Source organism: Hibiscus syriacus, unplaced genomic scaffold, assembly GCF_006381635.1.
Source record: "Hibiscus syriacus cultivar Baekdansim isolate YM2019G1 unplaced genomic scaffold, ASM638163v2 tig00110206_pilon, whole genome shotgun sequence".
Lineage (NCBI taxonomy): Eukaryota > Viridiplantae > Streptophyta > Magnoliopsida > Malvales > Malvaceae > Hibiscus > Hibiscus syriacus.
The window spans coordinates 152,636-167,336 of NW_024062627.1; the positions used below are offsets into that span (position 1 = coordinate 152,636).

Genomic DNA, 14,701 nt, shown 5'->3' on the forward strand with positions numbered 1-14,701 from the left:
AGAAAATAGTGGCTAAAGCAAATGATAAGGCATACGAGGAAATGTACAAGAGATTAGATACCAAGGAAGGACAAAACCACATCTTCAGGCTTGCAAAATCCAAGGAGAATAAGAAAAATGATCTACGTAGCATTAGGTTTTTTTAGGACAACAATGGTGTTCTTTTAGTGAAAGATCATGATATAAAGAGGGTTTAGAGTAGTTACTTCTATGGCTTATTTAATGACGGTGCCTCTCCCTATAGAGATAGTACCGTTGATGGGTCAGTCGATCATCATACTACGACCAATGACTTCCATACTTGTACGGTTGGGAGTGAGGAAGTCAAAATGGCTCTTAGAAAGATGGGGAGAGACAAAGCTGTTGGTCCATATCAAATTCCTATCACTGTGTGGCTGGCCCTAGGAGAAGAGGGAGTAAAGTGGTTGATCAACATCTTTAATATTATTTTAGAGACTGCCAAGATGTCAGAGGAGTGGAGAGAGTCTACGGTGATACCAATCTATAAGAATAAATGATATCCCCAACGTTGTGGTAATTATAGAGGTATTAAACTACTCAGTCATACCATGAAGCTATGGGAAAGGGTGATAGAGGCTAGGTTGAGATAGGTTACTACGGTTTCGAAAAACCAATTTGGCTTTATGCCAAGTAGGCCTACTACGGAGGCGATTCATCTACTTCGACGGCTTATGGAGAAATATAGGGAAAAAATAGAGATCTTCACATGGCGCTCATTGACCTTGAGAAGGCGTATGATAGCGTTCCCCGCAATACGATCTGGAAGACCTTGGAAACGAGACGGATTTCAACTGCTTATATCCGGGAGATTCGTGATATGTACTGTCGATCTACTACATATGTCAGGACTACAGTTGGGGACACATAGGCTTTCCCAGTAGAAATTGGACTCCATCAGGGGTCGGCTCTTAGCCCTTACATCTTCGCCTTGATTATGGACGACATCTATTGTGCGACACCAGACGGTGTTCCATGGTGTATCTTTTCGCTGACGACATTGTCCTAGTTGCTGAAACAAAAACTGAGCTGAATAGTAGACTGGATAACTGGAAGAAAGCTTTGGAAGAAAAAGGTCTAAGGATCAATATTGAAAAGACAGAGTATTTATGTTCAAACTTCAGTGGGAACCAAAACGATGAAGTTGTGGATGTATGCATCGAATGACATATTCTCCCCTCTAAGGATTGTTTCAAGTATCTAGGGTCTATGATACATAAGATGAGGGTGTAGATGATGATGTAACGCACCGTATAAAGGCGAGATGGCTAAAGTGGAGGGCAGCTACAAGAGTTTTGTGTGACAAGAAGGTGCCTCTAAAACTTAAGGGAAAATTTTATAGAGTTGCAATAAGACCAGCGCTGATGTATGGATCAGAATGTTGGGCAATCAAGAAGGATAACGTAAGGAGGATGGAGGCCGCAGAAATGAGAATGCTTCGATGGACATGTGGTAAGACTCTGTGGGAAATGACTCCAAACTCTACAATTAGGATGTCCTTGGGGGTGATGCATGTATCCGAAAAATTGAGGCAGGGAAGACTACGGTGGTTTGGGCATGTCCTTAGGAGACAACAGTCGGATGCAGTCAGAAGGGTAGAGTCGGTTATAGTCGACGGTGCCAGAATGAGAGGACGACCAAGGAGGAAGTGGGTAGACTGCTTGAGATCTGATTTAAAGGATTTAGCCCTTATCGAGGACGACCTCTGATGAAAGTATGGAGACTTAAGACCAGGGTAGCAGAGTAGTGTGGGTCACAGCCATAGGATGTAGTATCTTTGCCTTCTTTTTAATGCCTTTATAGTAATTTCCTTGACTTCTACTTTTAATACGTTTCTGTCATGGGAATTTTTGAAGAATTAGAACTAGGATAGCGGAGTAGTGTTGTATTAGTTTAGGTTTTAACCCATTTGACATTATTCTTTTATTGTAGCTTGCAACCACTGACTTATGTATATCCTTCTCATGTTTCTTCTTTTAAATTTATTTGGGACTTACGTTTTTTGTCTATATGCAGAGATTTGTACGCAGAGATTTATTTGCAGGGATAACTTCCCATTACAGATGCGCATATGAAGACTGTTCAACTATGTATTTATTTATTTATTTATTTATACATGCATTGTATTTTATCTTTATTTTTAACTTTTTCTGACTGCCGGAGGTCTTCCACGGAAGCTGCTCTCAACCTGGCGTTGGGGACAGCCTACTATCCTATCTCCCCCTAACCCCATTACATATGAGAATAGAGTTTTGTTGTTGTTGTACTTGAACATAAAATCTAATTATACAAAAATTTCAATCTAATATATGGTGTGGCATATAATTTTATTTAAAAATAAATAAAAATTATATAGATATTTGATTCTAAAGTTTTTTTTTAAATTTAACTCCTGTAAAATATTTGGTTTAACAAATTACTAAAAATATTATTATAGCAATAAAGTAATAGAAAAATGGTATAATATTTGGGAATAACAAAGATTAAAACTATAGATTTTTATATATAAATGATTAGATGCACGAACTAATTTACTTCAGTCGTTAAAGGAACTGTTGTTGTTCTTAGAGGTAATGGGTTCGAGCACCAATAACTGCAATGATGATTGAACGTTCATTGTTAAATGGTTGAAAGTATTAGAATATATTACTTTGTAATCACCTTTAACTTAATTAATTAAATAAATATATACATAAATAATTAGATTAATTAAATTATTTTAAATTAAATTAAAATTAATAAAATGTATAAATTGAAAAAATAAAAATATTATATCAACCAAAGTCATGATTTATTTAATGATTAATGATTTAGTTACAATAATATTTAAAAAAAAAAACTCATCTCAATTAATAAATGATATTAATGATAAAAGTGATTAAAAGGTCACGTCTTTAACATTGTTGATTGCTTCTTCATCTCGAGAAGTTTTAATATTTATCCTTTGATATTATATTCATATGGTTATTGTATCATATCAATATACCATGTTTCGTTGTTTTAATTATTTTATTATTGTGAAATAAATATCGCATGATCGTATCAAACCGCGTACTACATGAGATGATGATGGGTTTATGCAGTTACAGGTAGCTGTCACAAGGTGCTTTCTAATCAATGGATAGGTTGCTTTTAGATAAAATTAATTATTTAGTCATTCAGCTATTCGAATATTAATATTTTGATAATTAAATTATTTTAAAAAAAATCACATTTAATATTATATTTTGGGTTAATTTTGATCGTCTATCGTTAAAAATATTAATAATGATAATGACATATCATCATAAGGTAATACTACATTATTATTGAAAAAATTTAAAAAAATTACGTTAACAATTTTGTTAATATTTTATTGACAGATAATCAAAATAAAATTAAAACGTAATAATAGATATATATCTTTTTTAAAAATAATTAGATAAATAAAATAGAATTAGATGACTAAATATGTAGTTTACCATTTTTTTTTATAAAGTCCGGTAATTTTCGAAAAAGGAGTAAAGTGAAAGAAGAAGAAAAAACCACCTCTGCCACTACTGCTACTGCAGGGCTGCAGGCATCAGATGCCTCTCTGTCACAGATTTTGTACCCAACTTCAGATGATTCCTGAACAGTACCCACTATTAGTTGGTTGCCCTTTGTCCACTACTAACAAAAAAAGCATTGCCCTTGAGCCTTAAAAAAGAATTCACCATTTTTGTTTCTCATACTCTTGTGATTGGTTTATTTATAGTGAGAAGGTCAAAGGTTTTTTTTTTTTCCAGTAATTTCTTTGGTTGTTTTTTGCAGAGGTGACAAAGACAATGAGAGGTTTTGATGGAGCAGTGAAGTGGCTTAGACCATTTGTGGATGGTAAAGGTTGGGACTTTTGTGTTGTTTGGAAATTGGGTGATGATCCTTCAAGGTACACACCATTGATCACCATAAACAATATTGTTTTTTCATTCTCTCTTCTTCTTTTTTTAGGTTCATTTGAACTCAAATTAAGCATTTTTTTTGTTTCTTTTCGAAGGTTTGTTGAATGGAAAGACTGTTGTTGTGGTGCTTGTTTCAATGTCAAAGAGGAGAAAGATGAGTTGCAGAAGCCATTGGGTCCCTTTTGCAGGGATGTTCATTTTCAGCACCCCATAAGATCAAAGGCTTGTGAAGCTCTTTCACGTTTTCCTTTTGTCATTTCTCTCTATGCTGGGTACATTATTCTCTCAACTTATAGAAATGTTTCGCTTTCGGGTTTCGAAATTCGAGAAAATAGAGACAAGTATTCTAATTTATTGAAAAAAACCATAAAAAACAGGATTCATGGAGAGGTTGCTATGTCCAATCAGCCAACTTGGATCAACTATGGCAGTGACTCTGGTTCACATTCTTCACATGTGGGTAGTTTTCCCTCCTTTCACTTTCTTTTGGTCAGTAGTTTAAACCTATGTTTTATCCATGTGTACGGAGGATCAGATCTCCATACCAGGGTTATGAATGTTTGATCTGCCCCTTTGTTCATAGCCAAAGGCTATTGATTCAGATGTGAAGACTATCTTCTGAATTGTAACTTTTATGTAATGAGAGTAATTTGTCTGAATGTTTGCTTCTAACTGTTTCTATATTTTGATACACTCAATGTGTTTTCGACAGGAAATGACAGGAACCCGAGTTCTGATCCCGGTTTTCGGTGGTTTAATCGAGCTCTTTGCTTCGAAACATGCAAGATCCTTTGCCTTTTCACTTACTATTACTTTGCAATGAAATTGGAATTTTCAGATTTCACATCATTGATTTCGTTGCAATCCATTACCCTTTTCCTGATAAACATGTTAATTTTCCATTTTGATTCAGATACCGAAAGAACAGAACATCATAGAATTAGTAGCATCTCAATGCAACGCGGTGTTAAAACCAGTAGTCACAACTGCAGACTATACAAGAGCAAATCTTTACAAATGGTATGACTTGCCACTTTCCCTTAGCTTGTTGACTTCTGTTCCAAGAATAGAATCAATTCCGCCGATATCAGATTCAAGCTCCCATCCTAGCTTGGATGGATCGTACTGCGGTTTCAGTCCTTCGATTGAACATCAACCCTTTGCTTCAGATTCTGCCAGCATTTCTCAAGATGAGCAATTCAAGCAGCTAATCGGCACACATTGTGGAACGAAAAGACAACGATGCAGCAAAAATGTGTTTTTGCAACAAGAAAGGCTTGTTCCGAATCGTAATAAGCCTGTAAACAACAAAATGAGAACTACTGAGCTGCCAGAAAAAGAGAAATGCCATTCTAAGAATCTTGTAATAGAGAGGAACCGAAGGAAGAAGATAAATGAACAGCTCCTCAAGCTAAGAGCTTTAGTCCCTAAGATATCCAAGGTTAGCCTGAACTATCAGAACATATACTCATGATGACAAAGCTCATTTCACTCTTCTGCCTTCTTATTAGACATCTCTTATGATATCGGTGTCTTCGATTTGCAGATGGATAAACCTGCTATCTAACGGATGCCGTCGAATATATCGGAGATTTGCAGGAGGAGAAGAAGAAACTTGAAAATGAGCTCATGGAAATCGAGGAAGAAAACTGCAAAAGGAGCAAACTCAGGTGAAAATGGAGGTAACTGAAATGGAAAATTAAACACTGGTTTTTGTTGTTACTTCTGTCACAGTTCCCATCATTGAAACTTTCAACTGAACTTATGTTCTTGAATCTTTTTGAAGCAGGGGCGTTATTTTAAAACATTTTTATTATTATTTCAGTTTTATTTTAGTCATCATTAGATATTTTGGACACCTTAGAGTATTAGTTTTCTTGAGGGTTAGGTCTAGGATAAGAATAAAACTTTACTTGCAAGACAAGTAACTTTGTAAGAACGTTTATTAAAAATAAGCTGTATAAGATCTACAGCCAATAAAGAAAAATTAGTGGTTTCTAAACCCTGTTTTTTTCTAGAGCTCCAACTCTCAAACTCGTTTTCACCTAGTTTCTTGAGATTTGCTGCTGTTTTTTCTTCTTATCCCCTTCACTTTTTCTCAGGTACATGTAGAAGTGAATCAGATAACAAAAAGAGAGTTCTTGATTAAACTCTACTATGAGCACAAGAGAGGTAGCTTTGGAAAGTTGATGGAAGGCATAGATTCTTTGGGGCTTCAAGTGATTGATGCTAATGTCACAACATTTAGTCAAAAGGTTCTCAGCATTTTCAAAGTTGAGGTAAGACTCACTGAATGGTTCATATACTAGGACTTGATATACATCCAACATAGATATGTTCAATTTTTCTGAGTTTTTTTCCATGTATTTGGAGAGGTTCTTAGAGAATCATTTCACTATACTCGTGCTAGAATGTGTTAGACACGAGTTTCGGACACAAATAAGAGTAGAAGCACCATAACTGCAAAGATTGCTTATAATTCTTGTTTAACTATTGAGATTCTGTCATATTTTTCTGCTAACACCGTCTGTTTTGACTTATGCAAAGGCAAACAGGGATTTTCAATCCAGGAAACTGAGAGACTTGTTGACAAACTTAGCAAAGTCGATAAATCAGATTCCCGGTCAACATATGGTAAAGAAAGTGTAGATTGAGACTTGAGATTGAAGCAATGTACAGTAAAAATGGACAGTTTTCAGCTGAGAGACAAAGAGGACTATTCCATTCAATGGATACTTCACTTCAAGATCCACCAACAATCATGATTTACTTTTGACTGTAAAACTTTAGTGGGTTTTTTCTTACACGCAGTTTTTGACCAAATTCTACATACAAATTGCTTATTCTATGAGGATGATTTAAGTTTCAGTTTCATTTTGGTTTCTTTTTCTTTACATGTCAACTTCCTTTTCTAATTTATAGCTGATAATTATGCTTGATATCCATAAGTAGCATAGTTTCAAGAAAAATGAAAATTTATAAAAACTTTGAGTGAAACTTAGTTTCAACAATAGAATCAGACTCTTCATGAGATTTTTCAGCCAAGACTGGTTAGACCTTCTCCAGTTAGTTACCTATATAAACACTTACTTTTTTACAAGCCTGTACTAAAAATTTCATGATTCAAGGGAACTAAAGAAAGCATCAATACTTTTACAGACATTTACCAAATGTGTGAAAAGCTCAGGGAATCGGCATTTATCAGAAGCGATGATCACCGGAGTCCCCTAAGCCACCACTATAGCTGCCAGTAGATGATGGTTTAGAGCCTTGAGTTTCAGACTTGCTGATTCTTGACTCTCCGGAATGGTACCGGGACTTCCTGGAATTTAGTCTGTATGATAATTCCCTCGAACTGTGTTCATTGCTGTATATGTCTGATTCTGAGTTGTTTTTACTGCTGAATTCCGCCATCCTGAACCTCGTAATATCTTCACTGTACTGGTTGGAATCATGAGCATTGCTCTGTCCAAATTTTACGCCATTTGAGAGATCGGGATTTCTCTCGAAATCCAATGTTCTTGCCACATATAAGATGTTCAAAAACTATAATTCAATGTTCCAGTCTTCATAAGAGGAAAATGGAAGAGAAATGTGTGAATTGAAAACATATTTTCAGTTCACTAGGAGTTAATTGGTGTCACAATTAGCAATGGAAAAACTCATCATTTCTTGTTAAAAAAAGATGGTCGTCTGAGTTGAACATTAAGATACTGACTGAGATATAATAAAATCATATTTTAATAATGTCTACTGGCATCGCTATTGCTTTCAAGCACTAGTTTGATGGTATAATCTTTCAAGCATTGATTCGACAATATAATGTAAACGGAGAATCAATCCATAAAATACAAGTCAAATGATTATGTGATCAAATTTTATCACATCCTTGCCAACAAATTAATTTCTAGCTCATACGATCGTTAATTTTTTTACGAAAAATGACGAGTTTGGAACATATGAATAGTCAGTTGACCATTTTATAACTTCTAATAGTCGAAGTACTTAACAAAACGACATCTTATAGTCGAAAAACTATTTTATAACTTTTAATAGTCAGATGACTCAACAAAATATTACCCTATAATCGGGTACCATAATTTACCCCGGAATTTATTGCTCAAACTATTTTGGAAATCCTACTAAAATCTTATAACAACAAACAAACTAAATCTAAACCGTGACTATATTTGCAAGAATATCTATTAAAAAAACACTATATTTGCATGCCCAATGGCTACAGTTCTAAAAGAAGAAGAAATATGCTAAAAAGATAATGCAAAAAATTAGTACTATATTTGATTGCTCGATATTACTTGCCGCCAATGATTTTTCCTTTTCCTTTTTTTTTCTTTTTCTTCTTCCTATCCTCCTTTTTATTCTCCTTCTTTTCCTTTTCCTTCTCTTTCTATTCTTTGTCGGAATCCGAAGACAGCTGCTGGTACCCTGCAAGTGGTGATCTGCTGCTGGTTGTGGGGACGACCGAGAATGTTTCTTGTCCGGAATGAGACAATGCAAGCTGATTGTCGTCGGAGATTGAGGTTAGCAACGTTGAGGTGGAATCGGAATTCAGCAAAATAATGGCCAAAAGGAGGATACAAAGTGTTGGGGCTAACATCTTCGCCATGGTTAATTGAGAGAATATTATACTAAAAAGCTTAGGGCTTTGAGTTTGCTTGGAAGGTTACTGTTTCCATATAGAAGACACTAAGAAGTCGAGAATGTGCACTAGGGTTTAATTCTTTTTCCTTTTTTGTTCTGATTAGCCCACTAATCATATTTATTCATGTAATTATATCATCATCCTAATATTATTATATTCAATACTTACTAAAGTTGAATTTTAAATGCATGGATACCTTTTCCCTTTTTTTATTTTAGGTTCCAAACAAAATTTCCACATGCTCCTTTTTACATACGTGATATTTATTTTCCATTAATTGTTCTCCTTTTTGATAACAGAATCAATGTGCAGTCCATGGTTTGGAAATTCCATATTTTAGTTTTTTAAATTCAATTTGAACCCTCAACATGTTTATTTTTTTTTTTCTTTAATTTCGTCATTTATTTATTGCATTGTGTATTTCTTATTATTATTATTATAAAACATCTAGGAACTGTATCTTTTGTCCCAACATCTTTTTTCCTAAACAAAACTACAAACCTTTCATCGCAAGAAACCACTTTCTTCCTCCCAAAGTCAATCAAGTTCGAAATATTTCATGAATTCGTATGCATTAATTCATTTGTTTCTTTTGCATATCCTCATGGTGGAATAAATAAGTGAAGACCATTAAACCGAAAGAGAGATGGTAATGTAAACGCCACTGTTATTTTCATTACCATATATCATTATCATTATTATTTACTATTACTATTACGATTACTTCATTGTTATTATTATTGGTTTATTTAAAATAAATAATTTACTACCACTAATTTGAACAACTATATATTAAATTAAATATATAAATTTTCAGTCTAAGTATGAACAACTATTTTATCATTAGAAAAATAGGATATTCACTTTTTTTTCGAATCAAATTTGATATGATATATGAAAATGTGCATCCCTGTTTATTTATTAGAGGTCTTTCCCATATAAATAAATTATAATTATGACTATTTTGAGACGAGTTAAACATCAACCGACCTTGATCATTTCTTAAAAAATATTTTTTGATAACTGTAAAATGCTCTTAAAACACCCCATTTTTAATGAAATATTCGTCAAAATTCCTTTTAATCCTATTATACCATAACTTCCAGCAAATAATTGAAAACAATAGATCTCAATTAATGCTATTAATGGTAAAGTAATATGTCCTACTCAAATTCATAATCTTCCATTGTTTCACGTCAAGTGAAACAATTTGCATGATTTTTCTCAACTTAACTAGAATTCTTCGAATCGTTTTTCCTATCGCCACAAGTACTTTTAGCGGTGTTTTTAAACATCGCTATAGGACTAAAAAAACGCCGCTAAAGAATAATTTTACTGTAGTGTTTTCTCTAAATTGTTGTAGTTCCTTTCTTCATCTTTAATTAGAGATGACGATATGAGTTTTAACGTGGATTATCGTTGTTGATCTTTTTTAAAAAAAAATCTTTGTTTTTTATGTTGTATCTTTATTTTTTCCTTTTGTTTAATAACATGATTTTTGTAACATGATTTTTTTGTCTTTATGATAACATGTTTTTCAATTGTTTGGTTGTTCTTATCATTTATTTTTCTCAGGGTTGGATTTGACGTTGCTACAACTGATCAAGATGTCACTCATTTGTTATCTCGTTGGTTTTCCCTGTTTGGACTCGAATTGAATTTGGATTTGCAATATGAATTCGTAGATCATTTTCTAACGATGCTTGACATTGATTTACGTTTGTCAGTGATTTTTTAGTAGTTAAATCCCTTATTGTAGGTCGTTTGCCGTAGTAGTCAGATCTGTTCATAACTACCGATTGTTCGAGTTTTGTTGGACGAGATTTTTATCTTTTCCTTATATAGTTCTTATATAATTTTAAGTGCTTAGTTTATTGTCTTAACTGTTATAAAATAATATACTAATTATAAATCCTCATCATAATTTTAAATATTTTTTTAAATAAAATTAGTTGTTTTATCAAAAGAAAATACAAGTAATGTTATTCACTATATATATCTATTATTATTAAATTAAAATTAAGTCAAATACAATAAAAACTGAACCAGAATTAAACGGAAGAATCAATTTTCTGGAGAATATATTTTTCAGGCCTTACCATAAATAAAGCGCAAGACAAAACGCGTCCACCGCTCAAAAATCACAAATCCTTTCCCTTTTTATTTTCTTCAACAACATTCTATTTTATATGGCCAGGTAATTAATATATATCACTATAAATAGAGCGCAAATCTGTAGCAGAAAGTTATAAACTGTTTAATGCAGATTTCGTCAAAAACAAACAAAAGAAGAAGAAGAGTGAACTATCAACTTACCAGGTAATTAATGGATTTGCGGCAATTATTTTACGTTTTCTTTTGAGCTTTGATCACGATGATTAGTTATTTTTTTATATTACTATTATTGTGTTTTTCAAGGAAGAAGACATGGGAAGCGAGTACGAGGAGGCGATTGCAGCTTTGTCCAAGCTTCTCAGGTACTATTACAGACTTTACAGTGCTATTCTTTGTTTTTCTGGTTCGAACAGAAAAAGGGCCGAGGATTTCATTTCCCGTGACGGTTATTTCACCTATAATTACCGTCCTTATCCGTCGTGCACCGTCCTCGGTTGCAGTGAAAAAGCTGATCTCGGAAGTGTTGCCGCCGCGAAAATCAAGCAGATAACGGCCGATTTAGAGGCAGCTGGGAGTTCCGACGCGGATAACCGGATCAAAACCGGTTTCAATCATTTCAAGACAGAAAAATTCGAGTACGTTTATAAATTTGCTGCTGCTATGTTTATCTGTGTATAATCCATTCACACCGATTCTGGATAAATAAACATTAATATGCGTTCATTAGCTAAAATTATAAAAATTATCACGTTATGGCTATCATTATTTACTTAAAAAATTAATGGGGAAAAAAAAAGAAAACAGGAAATTTCTATTTGTCTCTCAAACCGTGGAATATGGTGTATAGTTTTGGGTTCTTCTCTTTGTATTTAATGTTACGCGACTTTTTCCTCCATAATCCATTCTTGTTTTCAATTCGTTAATGTGTTTATCAATTATCATGTTCTTTTTGTAGTGATATTATAAATAAATACAAATCAGTAAATTAACTAAAAACCGATATGTATAGTAAATTATATTTAAATGTATTCTGATCTTTATATTATTTTAATTTTTATGTACGCATCATGTTTTATATATAAGTTTTGTTAATATTAATATATATTCAATATCGTTCTACATGATAACATCCGTTTAAAAATAATTTTTAATTATTTAATACTGAACGTTATATTTCCAATATTCGTGATGTTTGAACTCGAGATTTTAAAAAATAACAATAATTTTTTATTACCGAAATCGTTTGATTCATGCCCACGATATATTAATATTTGAATAATGCTATATTATTGTTTTTGAGTGATACTTTTTATGTTTAATATTATAATTATGAAGAAAGTATATCTGGAAAAGGTACTGGAAAAATGGTTCGGTGGTTGCAGGTGCACCAAAAGGTGCAAAATAGGTTGTTGGATTGAGAAAATGGCTGCCTGCCTTTTTCCTCTCTTTTCTTCTTCGTCTTTTTTTCTCTCTCTGGAAAATGAATTATAATTAGCTTAATATGAATCTGTTTGGCTGACATTTCCCCAGGAAAAATCCTGATCTGTACGGTACACTTGCCAAAGGCCAAAGCCCGAAGGTTCGTGGATAATTTTTTCGTCGTTCTGGTTTATATTTTTCGACCATTTGGGTTTATTAAATACCCGATATCACACAATTTGAATTGATTTTCAGTGTTTTGCGCTATCCTATCAGATATTATTTTTACCTTAGATTTGTACTTTGTTAATGGAATTATTCCATTTTCAAGTACAACAATGCATTAAGTTTCGAACCCAGAATATGCTAACTCAGAATGGTGCCGTGTGTGGCTATAGTTTGCGCACTTTTGGAATGGTGGTAAAGGGAAATAAAAAGAGTGATCTGTCTCTTTCTTTTCCGGATAAAGAAGAGTTTGACAAATTAAAGTGAAATCTGAGTGTGTTCTATGAGGCTCTTTCTTGTCTGTTTGTGCACTCAACATGTTTGTGAAAAAATCGCTTTGGGTTATTTGATTAGTATCTGATCATAAATGCTGGATATAAATATATTTAAAAATATTTTATACTAACCATCAATTAATTTAAGTAGTAAAAAATAATATTATTCTCTTTAAAAAAATTAAATTTAAGTATTTATGTCTCTAAGATATAAATATATTATCAATTATTAAGAAATATTAACATTTCCCCCCTTCAGTATATGGTATTTGCATGCTCGGACTCTCGGGTGTGTCCGTCCCACATACTGGATTTCCAACCAGGGGAAGCTTTTATGGTTCGAAACATTGCCAGCATGGTCCCGCCCTATGACAAGGTTAGCCTAATTCTACACTATTGATTTTCTAATTTTGTGAATTTGACTCAAAACAGTTGATAATGAAGTATAATTATGGGTTAATTTAACTAGTGCACACTGGTTGAAAATTATTTAATCACCGCTAAAATATATTTTTTTGAAATTTAATCCATTGGTTTTGTTGATTTTTTTTATTGATTTGTGTTGTTCACTGTAGAAAAAATACACCGGAGTTGGTGCTGCTATTGAATATGCAGTCCTGCATCTAAAGGTGAATTAATATATAATAATTGTATAGTTTTACTTTATAAGCATAATTTTCCATTATTTATTCTTTTAATGTACTTGATACTAACATCATCTTTAGTGAGGGCAACTCCATATCTAGTCAAAATATTTTTCAAAGTCTGAATACTGATATATTTTCTATTTGAACCTAGATGAAAGGATTGTCGGATATATGTATTATAAATGTATGTATATTTGTTTAAAAAATAATATATTGCATATTCATATCTGAACATGTATGGGGAGAAAAATGTCAAATATAGATTCTTAAAAGAATGACAATATAATTTTAGGAATTAATTAATGCTTGGTTCAGGTGGAGAATATTGTGGTTATTGGGCACAGTTGCTGTGGAGGTATCAAAGGGCTCATGTCTATCCCCGATGATGGAACCACTGCTAGGTAAGACGTTTATAAACATCAGCATATATAAAAAAGCAATTGCAATACGATATTACTACTGATATCACTACAAATGAAAAGTTATTTATGTTTGAATTTTCAATATTGCAGTGATTTTATAGAAGATTGGGTTAGCATCTGCTTAGCTGCAAAGACCAAGGTGAAATCCGAATGCAATGAGATGAGTTTCCAAGAACTATGCGAGCACTGCGAGAAGGTGAGATTTATGTCGTCATTATTACTTATCATTACAACCGAGAACATATTTGTATTTTGTCTTATTCGTATCATATGCATGTCTGGATCAAACATTATGTGTAATAAGGGGTGGATGCATTAAGCCCTATAGGGGACAAAGTGCATACCTATTATTTTGGAAAAATGGTTAAAATCAGTTTAACGTGGTAAAGGGAGGAGAAGAATATAAGAAAATTTGCGTACTCTTTTTTCGGAAAAGGGAATATTAAAATTTTAGACTATTTTTGAATTTATAGGTTCATCATTGTGTGTAATATTAGTGTTGTTAAACCAAATGCAGGAAGCAGTGAATGTATCTTTGGGGAACCTATTGACATATCCATTTGTTAGAGAGGCATTGGTGAAGAAAACCCTTATGTTGAAAGGCGCACACTATGATTTTGTCAATGGGAACTTCGACCTTTGGAATCTCAACTTCCAAATCGCTCCCACTTTAGCTTTGTGAGCATTTTTATTTCAACTTGTCGCATACAATAAGGTTAGTGGTTGGCTCATTATGTTGGACTCAACAAGGAAAATAATGTATTGAGTCGAGTCAGCCCGAGTTTGCATGTCGCAGAACATGTTATAGTTCTATTTATTTATTTTTGAACAAATTAAGGAAGACAGGGCATGCGAATGAGCATGCCTAACTGTGAGTATTTTGTTGCAATTGTTCGTTTGTTTAAGAGAAGTTTTTAAAATGCTGTTTGTCGAATGATTAATTTGATTCTTTAATGATATCTGATATTGTGTTCAAGGGATTTTTATGTGCGATTTT

At 33.1% G+C, this 14,701-nt stretch overlaps 2 protein-coding genes across 2 annotated transcripts; both read left to right on the forward strand.

The window, feature by feature from the left end:
* The first annotated feature begins 3,689 nt into the window (after nucleotides 1-3,689).
* LOC120219218 (transcription factor bHLH90-like) lies at nucleotides 3,690-4,761 on the forward strand. The gene is made up of 4 exons (XM_039216064.1): nucleotides 3,690-3,925; nucleotides 4,034-4,210; nucleotides 4,316-4,394; nucleotides 4,651-4,761. Exons 1-4 carry the CDS (start codon nucleotides 3,825-3,827, stop codon nucleotides 4,759-4,761), a joined length of 468 nt encoding a protein of 155 aa, XP_039071995.1. The 5' UTR covers nucleotides 3,690-3,824.
* A 6,027-nt stretch (nucleotides 4,762-10,788) lies between these two features.
* On the forward strand, nucleotides 10,789-14,526 carry LOC120219202 (carbonic anhydrase 2-like). The gene is made up of 9 exons (XM_039216053.1): nucleotides 10,789-10,920; nucleotides 11,020-11,078; nucleotides 11,217-11,351; nucleotides 12,247-12,295; nucleotides 12,895-13,011; nucleotides 13,211-13,264; nucleotides 13,598-13,683; nucleotides 13,795-13,900; nucleotides 14,222-14,526. The coding sequence occupies exons 2-9, from the start codon at nucleotides 11,029-11,031 to the stop codon at nucleotides 14,384-14,386; spliced, it is 762 nt and encodes a 253-aa protein (XP_039071984.1). The 5' UTR covers nucleotides 10,789-10,920; nucleotides 11,020-11,028; the 3' UTR covers nucleotides 14,387-14,526.
* The last annotated feature ends 175 nt before the right edge of the window (nucleotides 14,527-14,701 follow it).